This window comes from Macrobrachium rosenbergii, chromosome 36 (genome assembly GCF_040412425.1).
Source record: "Macrobrachium rosenbergii isolate ZJJX-2024 chromosome 36, ASM4041242v1, whole genome shotgun sequence".
NCBI classification, from domain to species: Eukaryota; Metazoa; Arthropoda; class Malacostraca; order Decapoda; family Palaemonidae; genus Macrobrachium; species Macrobrachium rosenbergii.
In genome coordinates, this window is record NC_089776.1 from 18,752,671 (window position 1) to 18,772,918 (window position 20,248).

A 20,248-nucleotide genomic window follows, 5' to 3' on the forward strand; every position below is an offset into this window, starting at 1 on the left:
ACCTCCGCTGGAAGATGTTGGTACCTTCGCATTCCATTCTTACTGCAACGTATGTGAAATAACACCTCAGTATGTTGTGATAATATCATCGCATACAGTATGTGTTAAAGGGAAGCGGTAGAGAACCTTGGACATCTTGGTGTTATCTAAAGAAAAAATAAATTTACAGAGAAGAGCAAAAGGTATTACCGATTCAAACTCCAACAGACTACTCAGTAGCAAACTCTCTCTCTCTCTCTCTCTCTCTCTCTCTCTCTCTCTCTCTCTCTCTCTCTCTCTCAAGAGAATTATTACACAACAAAAATCTACTTTCTATCCTGACATTTCGTCGTATTTCATTGCAACAACTCGCGGTCCACAACGAGGCGCTGACTGACCTTCAAGTAATAAGCTGAAATGACATCTCACGAACTCGTATAATTCATTGTCGACTGCTTCTTTTGTGTCATCCTTTCATATCATGCGTCTGGCAGTCTAAGACATGTTTGTATAACAGGGTTATTGCATTCAAGGGGGCAATTCTTCGTGAAAGTTGTTGTTATTGACAATTAATGCAACGTCAGCATTACCTATTTTGTGGTCACTTTTTATCACTTGCATTACCGCAGTCTGTGATGTTCTAGGCGTTGTCAGTTAACGAAAGAAGAAAGTTCTACCGAGAGAAATGAAAATATTGACACAGCAAAGCAGGTAATGGTGAAACACTTTCAACATTAGAATAAGAACTGCAATTACTTGCCTGTAGCTATATTATTTCTCATATGCATTTTGTGGTGAAATACTTATTAAAAGCCTTATCTCAGACCATGTTTTTGCAGCGTCATCATGACTTACGACTGATGAAGCCGATGTTGTGAACACTGAACTTCAGGTGGAACCTGAAGTCTAATGGATCTCCGATTATCTAAATGCAGTACTAAAAAACAGACGCGACTTTTGAAAAGAAGAAAAGAAGCAGATCAGGAAGAATAATTCATAATAGATTCGTTCAAGTTTGTCATGAAATGTGCTTGTAGGTTAGAATAAACAAGCATAAACACACATGATTTATCACATTTACACACACACACACACACACACACACACACACATATATATATATATATATATATATATATATATATATATATATATATATATATATATATATATATATGTGTGTGTGTGTGTGTGTGTGTGTGTGTGTATATGTGTGTGTGTGTGTTTATTCTAACCTATATGCACATTTCAGGACAAACTTGAATGAGCCTATTACAAATTATTCTTCCTAATCTACTTCTCTTCTTCTATATACACACATATATATGTATATGTATATATATATGCATATATATGTATATATATGTATATATATGCATATATATATATATATATATATATATATATATATATATATATATACATATATATATATATATATATATATATATATATATATATATATATATATATATATATATATATATATATATATACAAAGAAAATCGTATTTGTATACTGCGAATACCAGAGTCAAGGAGAAGTGAAAGAGTACTTCCCAAAGACTATGTGTGCAAAATCTCAGTGAGACTTGTCTTTATAAAAAGCCGGAGTTATTTTATTCTACGAAAAACGTAAAATTTCTTGATTCGGAAAATTTGTTCGTTTTGCATTTTAATGATCATCATGTTGAGCCTTTTGAAGATAGTCAAGGTGAATGTCACGCTCTGTGGCAGTAGTAATGCAACTGAAAGCATTTTGATTGAAAATTCACCCATCTGTAAAATTTGTTGTGAATCCCAAACATCAAATAAGTATACCTTAGTTTAACCAGACCACTGAGCTGATGAGCAGCTCTCCTAGGGCTGGCCTGAAGGATTAGACTTATTTTACGTGGCTAAGAACCAACTGGTTACCTAGCAACGGGACCTACAGCTTATTGTGGAATCCGAACCACATTATAGCGAGAAATGAATTTCTATCACCAGAAGTACATTTCTCTAATTCTTCATTGGCGGGCCGGAGAATCAAACGCGGGCCCAGCAGAGTGCTAGCCGAGAACGATACCGACCCGTCCAATGAAGAACTACTACCAAGTAAGAACTGTAATGAAATCTACTGTATATCAGACAGACTGGTACAGATCTCTGTGTGAGAATTAAAAATCATAGATTTTATGTTACAATGGGTAATAGGCTACGTAAAGCGGTTTATTTGTTTCACGCGAATAATACCAATCATGCATAGAATTGGGAGTTCATACGGAATTTTAACGTGCCATGATTTTATTAAAGGAATGTTACAGCATCTTCTAATATGGAAATTGAGGCACAAAGGAATCTAAAAGTTACTCACTGAATGCACAGCTTTTGTTGTAAAAAAAAAAAAAAAAAAAAAAACAGGGCAAAGCTTAAAAAAAAAAAGCACAACTAAAAAAACAGGGCACAACTTGTAAAAAAAAAACAGTTTAAAAAAGGCACAACTTTTTGTAAAAAAAAAAAAAAAAAAAAAAAAAAAACAGGACACAACTTTTGTAAAAAAAAAGTAAAAAAAAAAAAAAACAGGGCAACAACTTTTGTTGTAAAAAAAACAGGGTTAAAACACAACTTTTGTTGTAAAAAAAAAGGGCACAACTTTTGTTGTAAAAAAATAACAGGGCACAACTTTTGTTGTAAAGAAAACGGGGCACAACTTTTGTTGTAAAAAAAAGGGCACAACTTTTGTTAAAAAAAAATAACAGGGCACAACTTTTGTAAAAAAAAAAAAAAGGGCACAACTTTTGTTAAAAAAAAAACAGGGCACAACTTTTGTAAAAAAAAAAAAAAAAAAAAAACAGGGCACAACTTTTGTTAAAAAAAAAAAAAAAAAAAAACAGGGCACAACTTTTGTTAAAAAAAAAACGGCACAACTTTTGTAAACAAAAAAAAAAAACAACTTTTGTTTTGTTAAAAAAACTTTTGTTGTAAAAAAAACAAAGTGGAGATTTAAAATACGTCTAGGATAATTATTTGAAATTTATAACTGGGAATTCGTCCCTGCATAATGTCATGGCCTGATGTCATGTTGTTTGTATTAACTGCTATTGCCATCATGCCTGAGGGCTGTCTCCTTGTTTTATGAAGGCTTGTTGTTGCGCTGTTTTATTTGTATTGTTGCTGTTTCCTGTCTGTTTAGTTATGTTATGTCATTCCTTAAGTGATGTGTACAGTATAAAGTACATAGGCAAAGGCGCTTGGGCAGCATTCTATTTTCATCATGCGTCCTGAGTTATTTATATATATATATATATATATATATATATATATATATATATATATATATATATATATATATATATATATATATATATATATATTAACTTTATCACATACTCAATTGTTCTGTGCGTTAGTAGAATTACTAAAAGGACCTCATTCAAACTGGATGGTATCTAATGGAGTATTTGTTCAGAAAAAGTTACAAGCTTTTCTTGGACAAACAGTCCACATTATCAAGTATCCGTATATATATATATATATATATATATATATATATATATATATATATATATATATATATATATATATATATATATTTTGTGTAGGGGTCTATCTTTCTGTGAACAATATACGCACTCTGGAGCGTGTGGTGCCATAATTACAACAGCTGCATTGAATTTAAAATATTCTTCTCTACGTACTCGCTCCGAGATTCCTCAAGGGGGGGGATGGAATTAGAAGACTTCAAGGATGAGGAATCAGCTAACAATCGAGTTTCTCTTGCTTCTGAAACATTCTTGTCTTTTTGCCTGACCTAGGGCTTGATCCCTCGTTATCAGTCCCTAGCCTCTACGCCTGTGATTATCGCCGGTTGCGGTTAATTAACCAATCACTTTCCCACTTATCATAATTACCGGCTCAAGGGTCTTCAAGAGGTACTTCTTGCCACGTGGAGTAAATCAATTCACAAAACTGATGTTATGGCTCCACTTCATTTACTCCTGAAATTGCTCCTCTCTCTCTCTCTCTCTCTCTCTCTCAGTGCTCTTCGAAAGGACAGAATAATAAAGCGACAATAATAATAATAAAGCGACAACAACACCGGTACGTAAAGAAAGCTATAAACGCATGAAGGTCGAACCTTCGCCGCTCAGTGGACAATGGTGAATGCTGATACTATCTATCAAGGACGCAGAGCTGAGAGCTCCATCTCACGATGATTCATCGCATTCCGCGGTTAAGGGGCCAGAATTGAAACATCAGTCGTTCGTAGGTCTTAAAGATTATGAGCCCCAAGGTCTTATGTAGCTCACTGTTTGTCTGGTTACATCAACAGCAGTTTTCACTCTTGATTGTCCTGTCTCATACTACACTTCTCTTGGCTCTTTTTTTTTTTTTTTTACACACTAGCACTGAATAACTGTTGCGGCTTCCTTCACAGGTCAATAGCTTTTATCGGTCTCTCTTCTATATATATATATATATATATATATATATATATATATATATATATATATATATATATATATATATATATGTATATATATATATATTTAATTTCCTTTCATCCTTTCTTTTCAGCTTAATCTCTAGTTGGGGTGATTGTTTTAATGAGCTTTACCCCGGTGCTTTTAAAACTCACTGAATGGCTCATTTTATCATTTGTTTGACAGATGTTTCATGGACAGAACTCTTCATCAGTGGGAATGGCTATATTGTCTTGAAGAAGTGGGGCGAGATGGCGGGTAGTGTCGTCACTACCCTTGGCGTAGTACACTGTAAGCACTTGATAAAGACGATTAAAGGCTGTTTGCATATAATGTGGTTCGGATTCCACAAAAAGCTGTAATTCCCGTTGTTAGGTAACCAATTGGTTCTCACACGTAAAATAAGTCTAATCTTTCGGGCCAGCCCTAGAAGAGCTGTTAATCAGCTCAGTGGTCTGGTTAAACTAAGGTATACTTAAAGTATCACATCAACCCCTAGTGGCATTCACTCTTTTGCCTTTAACTTTACCTCCATTCCCAGTTCCTTTCTTCAGTTATTGCCCAACCTCTCTAATAGTTAGTTTTTAGTGCAACTGTGGGGTTTTCTCCCAGTACCACCTAGTACATCATCTCCCTTTCTCTCAGCTTTTTTTTTTTTCACTGCTTTCTCCTGCTGTCCAACCACTCCAACTCCCTCTTTTCACTGTTTTAAGCGCTGAATGGCCGAAATTGCCCCAGTGCTTGCTTGACTTGACTTGACAACTGTCATAAATAGAGACCTTCTGCCAATTTTGTTTGGGAAAAATCCCAGCATAGTTCAGACTTATTTACCAATGCCTTGAATTTCTGGTGAGGACCTAGTTCCTACATTCATTATCATATCCTATATCTGTGTAATTGCCCTGAGGAATCTCTTCCACATTTCAGATGTGACTGACAATTTGGTGACACTGCAGCCTAGTTCCGCCCCTCACCCCAGGTCAGTGGGCATCCACGGGCAGCTGGGCAGAGGTCGGCCGATTCTTCTCCTGTGGCACATACTAATCGGATGTGCTTAACGAACTATACTTTGGGCCTGACGGTACCGGACCACATGACAGACACACCTCAGTAGCCTAGAAGTCCTTGCTCAGGAAGGACGTACCCCAGGAAAGGCTTGCTCAAGTAAATAATCCAGGTTGGCGACAGTATGTGAAAGTACCGTCGGTTTCCCAATCCTTCTCTCCCTCTGTACACCCCTTCCCTCTGAAACATCCTTGTCTCCACAATTCCCTCTCCCCGTTGTCAGAATAACTGGTGTTGCATCATATTGTGAAATCTTTCAGTGCTAGCATTTATTTGGCAAAATTTTGAATTTGTCCAAGCCTTCTCAGTGCCACCATCTTGTAAAGCATGCAGCCCCATCCCCAACAGCCTCACTGTATCTCCTGATATCCCTCGCATCATCTGGGTAGAGGTATCATTTGATCTATAAATACAATAAGAACAGTGTGCATGTCAGCCTAACCATTAATTCCCACATCTTCTCTTGAAGAAGGTGTGAATTTCGGTACTGTTTTCCACTTTCCAAGACGCTCCCAGCCATCAGTACCAGTCCCGTAATTTTATACCATATTTACCATTAATTGACTCCTGGTGTTTGTTTCATTTTCCCTGCCCTTGTTTGAGTTGTTAAGCTTTCAGAATAAATGTATTTTTGTAGCCATGGAGTAACACTGGCCCTCTAATATTTCCCTCACTGACGTAACATGCTAGCCTTCATTTCCCCTCATTACATTTTCCTCTCGGTTTGGAAAATGTAACACACCCTAAATTTCATAAATCATAAACCAGCTCATATAAATTATTTGCTCATATGACACGTACATTGTTGACTTGACCTAGCTTAACAAATAGTTTATTTCCACTGATTTTGGATATGGAATTAACCTTTACATCTTCAGATTTTACGTCTTTTAATACCGCTGCTTTTACAAAATACCCCACTTTCGTGGAAATCCATGATATGGTCATATCCCAGTAATGTGGTACAATGGCATTGTTTTCCCTGAAGAAAGAGGCACCCCTACTGCAAGAATATTGTCAAATATATAACCATTACCTAAAACACTTATTTCAGTTCCAATTTGTACCATTACATATTCAGTTCTAGGCTTTTCAAAAGTCATCATGACTGCATTAAAAAGTTAGATATAAAATTAGTTTTTATCATCATTGTTAGTGTGAACCATTTGCTTTCAAGACTTACACTGCACACATTGCTGTAAAAATGTAGTGTGAACCATAGCATCAGTAGTCGGAGACCTGTTTAGTGTGTGAGATGTCATCAGCTGACAAAGGAATAAAAACTGACACCAAAAACTAAATGCTACCCTAACTGAACCTACCTGCAGCTAGGATTTCATGTTGTACTCTGCCTAGTGGGGTGTTCACCACTTGAACCTCCCATTCTATCAAACTTCACTTATGATATCACATTCTGACCAATGCATTCTAGCCTAACCTTACCTTTCTCCATGCAGAAAACACTGTCTTACACTGAACATAAGGGTTTCACACTAACATTAATCATATGGATTTCACTCTCTGCACCACTCTTACATAAATTTCCTTGTCTGGAACGTTTGTCTGGTTCTGGACAGCTGGAAGGGGGAAATCAAAAAGGCACGGAGCAAGTTCTGACTCCTGGAATGAATGAGAGTGCTCCTCCCCCACTCACCACCACCAAAAATTATTAGTTTAAGGAAAAACTCCGGACAGACCACTAAGTTTCATCGATCTTTCTTAAATGTGCTCTTTAACTTTAGATTTAGAATGGTTGAGATTTCCCAAAGCAAGGGGTTTGCAGTAGCATGCCACTGTACTAAGTGGTCCTGGTCAGGACATTTTCTGAAGAAATTCTTTACACAAGGTCACCTCACTTACAAAAGTATTACAACTTTAACGCATGTGTAAGCCTTACTGTTTAACATTTCAGAAAGAATTTCCAGAAATAACCAGTTTTTTTGTAGTCCAAGAGAATGAGGATGACATGAGGATGACATGAAATCCTAGCTGCAGGTAGGTTCAGTTAGGTTAGCATTTAGTTTTTGGTGTCAGCTTTTATTCCTTTGTCAGCTGATGACATCTCACACACTAAACAGATCTCCGACTACTGATGCTATGGTTCACACTACATTTTTATAGCAATGTGCGCAGTGTAAGTCTTGAAAGCAAATGGTTCACTAACATGATGATAAAAACTAATTTTAGATCTAACTTTTCAATGCAGGTATGATGACTTATGTATCATACATTGACAACGTTTTAAATTAATGATATTTTAAAAATGACCTAATCTATAAGACACAAAGGTAAATATTAGCTTTCAATTGTCATCTCCTATTGGCTGAAAGCACCCGTGAAATGGAATCAGACGTTCATACACTAAAATAGTGTACAACATACCTAAGACAGACGCAAAATTACTCTATAAACACGGGTAAGATCAAGACTTAGAAATTCTTGGTTTCTACCTATATTCCCATTCGAGTACCTAGACCACAATGTATCAGCCCAATATAGTTTTACAGAGAGGCTCGCTTTTGTACATCAACGCTACATGGTTTTCCAATGGCAAGAAATTAATTTACCAAATAATCTCAGAGGCCCAGCCAATGACAAAACTTTTGACGTTATGGCAGAAGAGAAACTCATTAATACTTTCTTGCAGTGACCTTGACTGATTTCCAACTACAAGTCTGGAAGGTTTTCTCATGAAAATGAAATAAAAAAAAAACATTATCTGGTTCCAAGTGTAACTTATGAATATCCCTAGTACAGAAACAAAAGGTTCTTGCATTCAGTTTGACTGGAGCTATACCAAACGTCATTACATTATCAATGGTGAAGGTGGTTGATAAAAAGATATTACCCATCAAAATATTTCCAAAGAATTAACTGATTATAAAAGTGATAATATATTGGGATAAAGTACATTTTATTTATAATAATCTGACGGCCACTTCGGACATACAGACAGTTGAAAATAAAATTTATATTTGAAAAAGGGCGAGTGGGAGGTGGGTGGAAAGGTGGGAGGTGGGTGGTAAGGTGGGAGGTAGGTGGGAAGGTGGGAGAAGTGCGTCCCGAATGAGGTAAACGTATCCTTTTTTCCTGTCTGGCGTAAGTATTTTTTTATTTAAAAATCATACGCACTAGACAGAAAAAAAAGTGGAGACTCCTTCTCCTTGTTTACTGTTGGGTGTCAGTAGATATTTCAGCTATCTGTATTTTTGCTTGTGTTACCACCTTACCATTTAATGAAAATTTCTACCACCACGTACCAGTCCCCTTGAAGATGAAGGCCCTTGAAGATGAAGGAAAAATAACTAAAAACTAAACTGGTTACGATTTTTACCCCTTGTTTCGTTTTTACGCGTGGTTTCACATACTGTTATTTTTATCTTGCTGTCATGAGTAGACTACAAACAATTATAGGGAGTATTAAGGTTGATAAAGTCTATTCAGCCTAGAAAACATGGAAGGGGCTAGATTAACGAAATATATGCACAAAACCATTTATTATTTTATCAGTATCCTCACATCTCTTTGGATACACTGACATACAAGTCTTAGATCCATTCTGAGAAAATGTTATGTTTCCCATCAAGATCTAAGGTTTGTAGCAATAAGCATAGACAAGACAGGAGAGGAAACTTAAAATTACAAGCAGATTTTTTTATCATGCATCATTTTGTTTATGGAGGGAATGCCAAAAGAATGGTATCACCTTCTACTGTAGTTCTCCTCAACAAATGCTTAGAGATTAGATTACTAAGCCTATGCGACTAACTACCCATTTCCAACTGGATAATTCAATCAGCGTAAAAAAATACATCATGCAACAGAAGCCCATAAGGGATGAGTCATATGAGTTAATTGTTGAAGATAAATTTATCATTTATTTGTAGAGCACAACCCAATATGGAATATTTCCGCAGACATTATCTTTCAAGACTATGGGTAAAATGAATATGAAAATTTCCCGTAAATCATTAATCTCAACATGAAGTTTGTACAAAGGAAAATACAAATACCACAGACTATTCATTGTGCATAATCACCTACTTGGAATGAATGATCCCTATTTAAAAATGTTAATGGATTATCCCTTGGTCTATTAGTTCGTCAAATATTGGTAAGAAACGTGCCCGTAACTCACCATGCTTGCTAGATATTTTTGAGTCAATAGATTCTCTTTGTTTCCCAGTGGCTTCTTCTGAGGCTGCTCTGTGATGAGAACTCGCCCATTCTGAGGGTTCCCCTCCACTCACAATCATTGGTATTACTGCCAGTGCCCAAAGTGTACCAAACATTATTTTGTTCTCATATTCTTGGAAAAGTTCGTGGAATTGGAATGGTACTTGTAGTCCAGCTGCATCAAAAACCTGTTTAAAGGAGCTGTAGTAGAGCTGAAGGAAGTTCTCAAGATTATTTTTCCGGTCAGTTCCAGAAACACTTATATTTAAGAGGAGATGAAGGTCTGTAACAAGTGATGCTCGACGCACTATCTGGAAATCCAGTAGTATTGCTTCAATTGGATTACCATATTCATCGTACCTGGACAAGAAAATATCAGTTAATATCTGATTGATTTAGTCTCAGTGAGATTTGAGAAACCTACGTAAACATGTATAATAACTGAAACAGATGGTTTAACTTAGGTGTCAGCATAAGAATTCAAACCTTTGTGAATTAACAGTATAAACTTATTTCTGTGATTAAGACAATTATATGGTAGCAAATGCTGCAGGAAATGAACACTTACTCGAATAGAGCATTATTGCCCAGACAGTCCCCGTGCCACACAGTGGTGAAGACTGTGTCTCTCTTTCATCATCTCTTCCAGGATCTTATACACATTATGCTTGATTGTTTGCAGCCACCTAATTGTTCTTTTATCACCCTCTAAGACTTTCAGTATAGCAACACCATTTTCAATATTCCCATCAAACAATGTAATGAAGAAAGCAATTGCATCCTCAGTCACATTGTACCATTCTTTATCCAAAAAGTCATACTTGGCCACAAACTGCGGTCCTTGAGCAGCTTTCAGCAGTAGAGAACTAGAATGAAATCTCGCCAGCTCTTGAAGGATCAGACGTGTATGGGAAATATCTAAGCAGCTTTTCCCAGGAAATTTCCTAAAATTTCTGGAGCATAGGTCTCTTAGTATCAGTACAGAGTTTTCAGAATCTTGGTTGGCATAGAGGCACTGTGGTGTTAAGAGTGGATTCAAACCCACTTTTTTAAGCTCTGAGTTCATGGCAGGAAGCAGTTCTCGGTAGAACAAAATTTCCTTCTTGTTTCCCTGTGCGACCATATCCCTCAGCGCTTTAGTAACCTGAGGTGCACTGAGTTTGACTATGTAAGTCTCATCAATCTGAGAGTTGCCTTTCCCATACCTGACGACTAGACCACTTATGACACTTATATAATGGTCACCTTTCTCTGTGAAATCTTGCAACCCCCAAGACATCAGGGTGGTTCCTTTGCCTTTGTCTTCTTGGAGGGCTGCTCTGACATGGTAATCTTTCAGGTTGTCCTTAGCGTCGTATACAGACTTGAGTGTGTTCCCCACTGCAAGAGAAAAGGTATGTTTCGTTTCGTATGTGACAAATTTTGTAACTTCGAACTTTTGTTTCTATAACATACAAGTAAATGAATAAAATTCTATGGCCATAGAATGATCATTTTTTGTTGTATTAACGTGATGAAAATTGAGGAACCCATTTACCACATACTTTTGAATTGACCCCCTTTTTTCACCATTCATTTTCTGTCATTGCCATTTCAGGTCTGGGATACATTAAGATGTTTGATTTACCTCATGAATCAATCACCTCTAATCATGAAATACAGAGTACAAAAACCACTGAAATGAAAAGATTTTAGGAAAAAAGTAAACTGGAAATAAAACTACAGAAAAGGGGTAAAAAAGTTGCAGAGGAAGAAACCCTGTTCTTACAAATCTAAGACTAATAAGTAGGGCGTAACCGACATGGGAAGAAGCATATAAATTTTTAGAGGCTGCATCATTGAACAGTTTAAATTTATTTTGGCCGCCTGTCAGCCATCTGAAATAAAAAAAAAAATGCTCTACCGGGCAAGATCATACCCTCGAGGAATCTTGAATTTAAGCAACTTAGTTCCAAGCATCAAATTCAAATCAGAACGAGAAACGGAAAACAAAGTTCTTTTTCAGACTCAATCATGAGAGATGACGCAGACTATAAAGTTATTGTACAGAAAGCCCACTTTTGCATTAACCTACATTCATTTTTCAGTTACCATGATATCTCAGTTAAGTAGGTGTAGTCTAAAGTTTATATACAAGAGCTGTTAAGATGGACTCTTTAGAATATTGGCTTGTTATCTACGTTTCACCTACTCCAAGGTGCTAGTACTAAACACCGTATGATAAATGTAAATTAGACGGCAGCACGAAGATATTGTTTATTAATATAATTTGTAGACTACACAACATAGAAATGGGTGTATAAAATACTTTGATCCTCTAGGGGCCAGTACTAAACACCGCGTCCCGGTGATCTTCTGTCATGTTTAGTATAGCACCTCAGAGTAGGTGACGCATAGATAACAAGCCAAAGTAACACAGAATTTTTATTGAGTAGTTGATAGCTATAATCTTTAAAACTTCATGACCACGTGACTGAGAAAGTGTTCTGCAAACCCAACCAAATTTTCTAATGTACAACACAATCTAAAACAATAGGGATAGTTAGTCATAAAAATCAAATTCTCATATCTGAACAACATAGCATGATTAAGCCAAACCAAAAATGAGCCAGTACTTTTGTTTTTAGCTTGCCTAGTACTATCGATAAAGTGTATATAAAATCCCTCGTCCTGAATGTGATAAGTCTCAAATAGGTTTCACTGGTAAATTTATGTCTCGGAGACTAATTTAATATAAATGCTTAATTAAAACCATCATATCGAATGGGATCTGTCATGAATTTGTTTTCAAGAACGGCTGTCAGTACAGAAGCCTAATCACAGAACCTGCCCTTATCAAACGAGCAAGCACATTTCTACAACAAATATTTAATAAGATATAAAAAGATAATACTGATATATAGCATAAATGAGGGCATTGTGTTTATTACAATTACACACGTATCTACGAAGGAACGCGTGCTTGAGAATATTAAAAAATCCACGTCCGAAGGTGAGTGAAAACTGGGACTTTGAACGAGTACTTTCGTAGATTATTCTACATTTTCAAGTTCACACTGAATACAAAAGAAGTTGACAGAGCTTTATATACAAAACCAGAAGGGGGACGGGGTTACAGTTTGTCAATCTGGGCGGCATGTTCTTTAAACAAAAAAGACAGGGACAAAGGATCAAGGGATAATCCAGGGTGGAGATTAACATTCCTGGTGGATGTAGCTTCAATAAACAGTCTCTAGCAGATTCCTTTTTCGATGATTGTTGACATTATAGGTCTTCATTGACTTATCCCAGTTCATCGCATGGCCTGTCTTAAACCAATGATCCGCAATGTCATTACTTGATAAGCCTCTTGAAATAGCATATTTGTGTTGGGAGCTTTTCACTTTTAGTCCTTTTGATGTTTGACCAATATAACTTATTACATTCTTTGCAAGGAATACTGTATACAATATTGTTTGAATTGGGCGTACTATTCTTAATTAGTTTATTTCCCAAAATATTATTACATTTAAACACTAAGTTAATATCAATAGTTTTTAAAATGGGCACTGCAGGAATGAAATTAGGATGAAATGGTAAACAGTGAATATTCTTTAAGTTCTTTGTTAACACTGGTTGGATTATAAAATGTCTCTTTTGCTTTATTTTTACAAAGTTCTAAAAAATATGGAGGGTAACACAATGAATCGCCTATTTTATCAATAATTTTAAACTCCTCTTCCAAAAATTCAGGACTACAAATTCTAAGTGCTCTAAGATACATACTGGAAAATGTTGACACCTAAATTTGTTTAGCATGGTTAGAGTAAAAATGAATATATGACAAATTATTCGTGGTTGTCCTATATACTTTAAAACGAAAATTGGAGCTATTTCTAATAACTAAGACATCTAAAAATGGTGTACAATTATTTTCTTCATATTCTATAGTGAATTTTATGGATGGTACATGATTATTAATTATTTGCAAGAAATCGGAAATATTTACATTTTCTTTTACAATACAAAAGCAATCGTCTACATGTCTAACCCTAAACACCGTACAGAACAGATTTCTTGGAATAAGTCTAGACTCAAAGAATTCCATGTAAATATTAGACGAAAGTGGCGAAAGAGGGTTCCTCATAGCCATAACAAATATTTGTTCATAAAAATTACCATTTGAAAGTGAATTTACAATTTTTATACAAAGGGATATCAAATTTATAATAACATTGGTAGGTAATTCTAGATTATAGAAATCCAAATGTTGTGATAAATAATGAAGTAAGTCATCAATAGGAACTTTAGTAAATAAAGATGTCACATCAAAACTAGTTAATTTGTCAGTACTGGATAATTCAATATGGGAAAGTCTAGCACAGAAATCAGCAGTTGGGGAAACAGAAAACTTTGAAGTTAGTGTTGGATTACACCAGGGGTCAGCATTAATCCCATTTTTGTTTGTGCTGGTCGTGGATGTGTTGAGTGAAGGATCAGGAATGAAGTGCTGTGGGAGTTGTTGTACGCTGATGATCTGGTGATTACTGCTGAAGATGAGGAGGACCTACAGAGAAGGGTTGGAGAGTGGCAGGAGTCTTCAGAGAGGGGTGGCTTAAGGGTCAGTGTGAATAAAACAGAGGTTTTAGTGAGCAGTAGGGAAGGTAGAGACAGAATAGTAATACAAGAAAGAAGAAGCTCGATTATAAAACAGGTGGAAAAGCCTAAATACTTAGGATCTACTTTAAGCCCAAGAGGGAGGATGTGAGGCTGAAGTGGACAGTAGGATAAAAGCGGTATGGGGGAAGTGGAGAGATGTAGCTGGAGCTGTATGTGATAAGAAAATGCCAAACAAGCTAAAAGTCAAGATCTGTAGCATAGTGATAAGACCAGTGTTAATGTATGGATCAGAAACATGGGCTCCAAGAAGAAAAGAGGAAGTAAAGCTTGAGAGAACAGAGATGAGAATGCTGAGGTGGATTATGGGAATATTGCTGCTTGAGAGATTGGAAAATGATGAAATAAGAAGAAGAGCAGGCTTAGTAAAGATAACAGAGGTGATAAGAGAGTCACGACTGAGGTGGTATGGGCATGTGTTAAGGATGGATGACGAGGAGGGAGTGAGGAGGGCTTGGGAAGAACCTGTTAGAGGAAGAAGATCGAGAGGGAGACAGGGAATTAGATGGCGAGATAAAGTGAAGGAAGATATGGAGAGAAGGGGTTTGGTGGAGGATGATGCCTTTGATAGAAGGCAGTGGAGAAGGCGCATCAGGCAACCGACCCCTTAATGTAGGGATAACGGTGGGAAAGAAGAAGAAGATTATACTAAAAAAGGGAGGGATGTAGTGTATGCGTTCCTTAATGTTTTAAAAGAAACAGTTTTCTGTAATATGTTGTATCCATAACTTTTGGGAGCATTCTTTGTATTGCCGCCATTTTGTTGTTGTTGTACAGAGTGAAAAGAGGGGCTACTTGAAGGAATAAAGCTGTGCCCAGGAACTAAGGTGTTTCATCTCAGCTATCCTCCATAACCTTACTAAGTCAGGGCATAAATCGCATGAAGAATTAAACTGGAAGGTAACAAAGCAATATGATCAGAGACAGAGTTGGGTGATTTTCCTTGAAGGCTCATAAACCCGTCTCCTGTATCTTTTGTGAGAGTACTGAATTCTGCTGCACAATTTCCTCATGTTGGACACCAGAACAGCTTGAAGGTATTTAAATCCTGAACACAGTCAGCTGCAACGTGATGCCCACTGCTCCAGTTACCAACCACCCTTTATAATTCTCTTTACGAATCGTATCAGCAACTTTGATAAGGGTGTATGGCTGACTTTGCTTATATCTAGGGGATTGCGTGCCTTTTTTGAACATTTAAACTTGTAAACCCCAAAAGCCCCAAGCTCCTTGAGTATCCTGGAGGTGGTGCTGTTCTTCATCACAAGGAAAGCTTCAGTAACGCTTCAAACTTCACTGACAAACCAGATATAGCCGCCAAGTTCAGCAGCAAATCACCTAGTGACTCTACGGTAATATTCTTGTCACTATCTGTCATTAGGTTCCCTAACACATGCTGGTCGATTACCTTTCACCACATTTCTGCCCACATGTATCAAAACAAGTCAAATACCAAACTCTTGTGTATCTCTATCCTTAGAGCAACCTTTTAGACCAACTTAGTTTTTTGCTTACACACCTTGGTGACTAACAGACTAAATGCAGCCATGCCTCGCCAGCAACAACAACAAAAAAAAGAAGCCACTAACGGATTAAATAAAGCACTTGAGTTCTGGCTTCATTTTCAAGAGAGACTTGTTCATCCTTAGCAGACTGTATGCTTTTTCCATCAACTCCGGGAATTCTCGGAATAACTATTGCCGTGCTTACTGATAGAAAAGCACAATTGGACTACATGCACTGCTGTCACATGAGAATTATAAAGTCATCCTCAGTAGGCCCATCATGCTCTTTGCATCAACACTAGTAAATTATGGATTAACTACTGTGATGCTTACTGACACAAAAAACTTATTAAAGGACTAATTACAGCATTCACATTCAGATTTCACCCTCTCGCTAGAGTTTAAGATTGTCCCCACAAGCATGGATGACCCTGCATGATACTCACGTCTGTATGTGTATATGTATGTATGCATGTATGTGTGTGTGAGTGTGTTGTGCCATTGTACAAAGTCCGAAGCTGGATCTCACGAGAATCCTTGTCTAATAGCCTGACAACGATTGTAAAAGAAAATGACAGAGATGGATTCTCTAAGAAAACGTTTGTTTGAAGGGTAACTGAACCGTATCAGTTCTATTATTATTATAATTTTTTTTTTTTTTTTGCCCATTAGGGTCACAGAAACAATACAATTCATTCAATATTGTGCCTTGAATTAACTGTGATCTTGGAAATGCTGTTGGAGTAAGCAACAACGAACAAAGTCACGGTTGGTCTTAAATATGAACTGCAAATGCAAACAAGCCTGGCTGATAACTTATGTTTATGTTTACGCTTGTGTTTATACAACGGCATCTGCAAAGTTTAATCAAAATCACGATCCTGTAACGCCTAAATGCCGCAGCTAGAGGTTATGACACTTAAAAGTACTTACTTTACAGCTATAAATCCCTTCGGCCGAAAAATCCACTTAAGAATTGTTGGAAATATGTATCTAAGTCCAAAGTAGGTTGGCAGCACTGTCACTGAAACTCGTGATAGTGACTTAAGTCAAGCGATCCAGTGAGACATGCCCAGAGAGAATACATTTAGTGTATGCATTTATCTCTTTTGTATATGTAAACAAGAGTAGCATGAGTAGTAGTTTTACACTTCTTCACTTCGAATATGAAGTTTCAAAAACTATTGGGTTATTAAAGAAGTCAGCCAATCATAACAAATAAAAAAAAAATCTGTAGACGTCTGAAAAAAGAAGTATAATTTGTATGATATCAAATTACCTGTCTGGTGCGAATGTATTTTTCTGGATATATCTCAACTTTATACACGCGCGCGCGCGCGCACACACACACATATATATGTATCTACAGGTTACTTTTTACCAGACATAGGCCTATATGTAATTGTTAAGAGGGCATTATGGCTATTACAATTACACACACACACATACTATATATATGTGTGTGTGCGACACACCACAAAGTAAGGTAGGTAAGTTTTACGTCACAAAACGAAAGAGAAAACACCTAACAGAGAGCATGTTGTTGTTTTGGAGATGCTGGCACAACCAGGCTTTTCGCGATAATGGTTTCCTGAAGCGCCATGCAAGTCAGAGGTGACCAAGGGATAACAAACAAACTGAATACAAGAAGCGTCTGTGAACCACACTGCATTCGTCGTTGCAAAGTCTGTTTGGCTTTTGACCTTGAACATGACCTTGACATTGCCCCCCCAGCGGCGTCACTTGCGGAGTACGCTTGCCTCATAATAAGAATCCCTCTCGTATAGAACCAAAGACATAACTAAGGTCAATAAAAGAAAACAGCTTTAACTGCTATATGAACATGTAGTGTCAGATAAACAAAGACAGACTGACAAACACATATTATCAATTACTAGATGGCCCCCGGACTGTTAAAAAGACCAGTAGCAAACAGACCACAACTACACAAGTTTAAATTATTTTCCCGTAAAAGTTTTCATTGATTTTGGTACCTTTCGATAATGAAATAGCTTTAGGCCAATATGTCGGCTACAGGTCGGTAGTCTGACTGCTCTTGAGAGGCGCTTGCGGGGCTGTGGGACATCCCTTCAAGACCCAAAGATTTCAGTTTGGTTCTGAGGAGATAAAGCTGAATTGTTCTTTGCAGTTTCATTTTCAAATTAATTTCAAATCACTCGCCAAACCTTTTAACTTTTTAAGCACCTGTAGCCACAATGACACCAGGAAAAATTGTCTATTAAGTTTCCTCTCTCTCTCTCTCTCTCTCTCTCTCTCTAAAAGTATTGTCATTAGCAGGAAGGTTTCTGACATAGTACCTTTTATTATCTTTTTTGTCATTAGCAATGTATCTACATATATATTTTATATCTTTTTTTGTCATATATATATATATATATATATATGTATATATATATATATATATATATATATATATATATATATATATATTAACTTTATCACATACACGATTGTTCTGTGCAATAGTAGAATTACTAAAAGGACCTCATTTAAACTGGATGGTATTCAATGGAGTATTTGTTCAGAAAAAGTTACAAGCTTTCTTGGACAAACAGTCCACATTATCAAGCATGCGTACAGTCACAAACACACACACACATGTGTGTGTTTTTCTGTGTTGTAACTGAAGTCATGCGTGTTCAGAGGCGGTATACACTGGATAACTGATGCAAAACTTAAGACAGTAAGACGACCAAAAAAACCCACAAACCGTGCTCTTGTGACATCGCTCCGAGGCATGTGAAAGAATCGTGCAGATTATCAGAAACTAATCCAGAGAGGGAATCGTGAGTCATGAAGGGAAGCTGCTTCGTTTGTGTACCTGCGCTCATGTTCGGAAGCTCGCTAGGAAAGAGAAGTACTTCACTCGCCACTGTCATGGTCCTTGCTTCAAGGTACACTTATTAAAACACTAATTTTGATTTAGTTTTTTTCATTTTCATAAGTGTTAATATATACTTTCTAAATCTACATATATATATACATATATGTATTATATACATACATATATATTCTTCTTCCCAGCTTAGTATATATACAAAAGTGATATATAATACATATATATTCTTCTTCCCATATATATATATATATATATATATATATATATATATATATATATATATATATATAGAGAGAGAGAGAGAGAGAGAGAGAGTATACCTTAGTTTAACCAGACCACTGAGCTGATTAACAGCTCTCCTACGGCTGGCCCGAAGGATTAGACTTATTTTACGTGGCTAAGAACCAATTGGTTACCTAGCAACGGGACCTACAGCTTATTGTGGAATCCGAACCACATCATACCGAGAAATGAATTTCTATCACCAGAAATAAATTCCTCTAATTCTTCATTGGCCGGTCGGGGAATCGAACGCGGGCCCAGCACAGTGCTAGCCGAGAACGATATCGACCAGTCCAATGAGGAACTAGAGAGAGAGAGAGAGAGAGAGAGAGAGAGAGAGAGAGAGAGAGAGATCAAACTGGCTCCATAAAAATATATGAACAATAATGAAGAATATGGACATCTTATTTATTTTTTAAAACAATGATAATCAATGGTCCTCAAATACAGTATATATAATGATAATCAATGGGTCGTCAAAATATATATATACAGTGTATATATATATATATATATATATATATATATATATATATATATATATATATATATATATATATATATATATATGTGTGTGTGTGTGTGTGTGTGTGTGTGTGTGTGTGTGTGTGTGTGTGTGTGTGTGTGTGTGCAGAATAAGAAATGGATAAAACCGGAAAATTTTCAATCACTAATAAACATTTCCATCAATGAAACGAACTCTTCCGACATGGAGTTTTCAATGGGTCTCCCGGTCATGTACTGTGAGTGTCTCCCTCGACCAAGTGAGGAACAACGCGAGTCGTACACCAGAGAGACCACTTGTTTACTTTTAGTACTCTGTGTTGGTTTCTCCTTTCCTGACCTAACACACACTTCAGTCAGTTTTATATTTATGTATCTTCCTCATTCCGTGACTTAAGTAACTTTGAAATGGTTATTTAGACATCAGGCAATGAGTGATGGTTACGATTTCGGTCATCATTTGAAAGGAGATGCTTTTTCCCAAGAGATGTCTTTTCTGAAACGTAAAGCCATAAATAAGCTTCCCTGCATATTTGTCAACTTGGCACATTACATTAATAATGGCATGCTATTAAATTTTTATAAAAGATGTTGTCGAAAGTTTTACCAGATTCAAAATGGGGAAATTACAGCAGTGACTGAACAATACAGAAAGAGAAAACTATGGTAAACGTTCGCGAAGAAACCCAAACGACGCCAAACAAAAGAGAAGAGCGAGTCAGCACGACTGGGAGCAGTCTCTCCGGGTAGGTTGCG

The 20,248-nt window shown here is 36.6% G+C and overlaps 2 protein-coding genes across 2 annotated transcripts in view; one reads left to right on the forward strand and one right to left on the reverse strand.

Moving 5' to 3' along the window:
* Positions 1-8,991: 8,991 nt before the first annotated feature.
* LOC136856702 (uncharacterized) lies at positions 8,992-16,881 on the reverse strand. Its single transcript, XM_067134761.1, has 3 exons — positions 16,780-16,881; positions 10,273-11,065; positions 8,992-10,045 (listed from the first exon to the last, which is right to left on the reverse strand). Coding segments are annotated over exons 1-3 (1,257 nt in total). The 5' UTR covers positions 16,781-16,881; the 3' UTR covers positions 8,992-9,582.
* Positions 16,882-20,240: 3,359 nt separating this feature from the next.
* The window catches only part of LOC136824999 (uncharacterized), a 17,053-nt gene continuing 17,045 nt past the window's right edge, over positions 20,241-20,248 (forward strand). The window contains exon 1 of the mRNA XM_067080995.1: positions 20,241-20,248. This exon is cut by the window's right edge and continues 250 nt beyond it. The gene's annotated coding sequence lies outside the window, so the exon portion shown is untranslated.

Excerpts from the sequence above, each read along its gene's own strand:
- LOC136856702 (XM_067134761.1), bottom strand. Across the intron at positions 10,046-10,272 it reads GTGGCACGGGGACTGTCTGG|GTACGATGAATATGGTAATC; the intron begins GCAATAATGCTC and ends TTTCTTGTCCAG.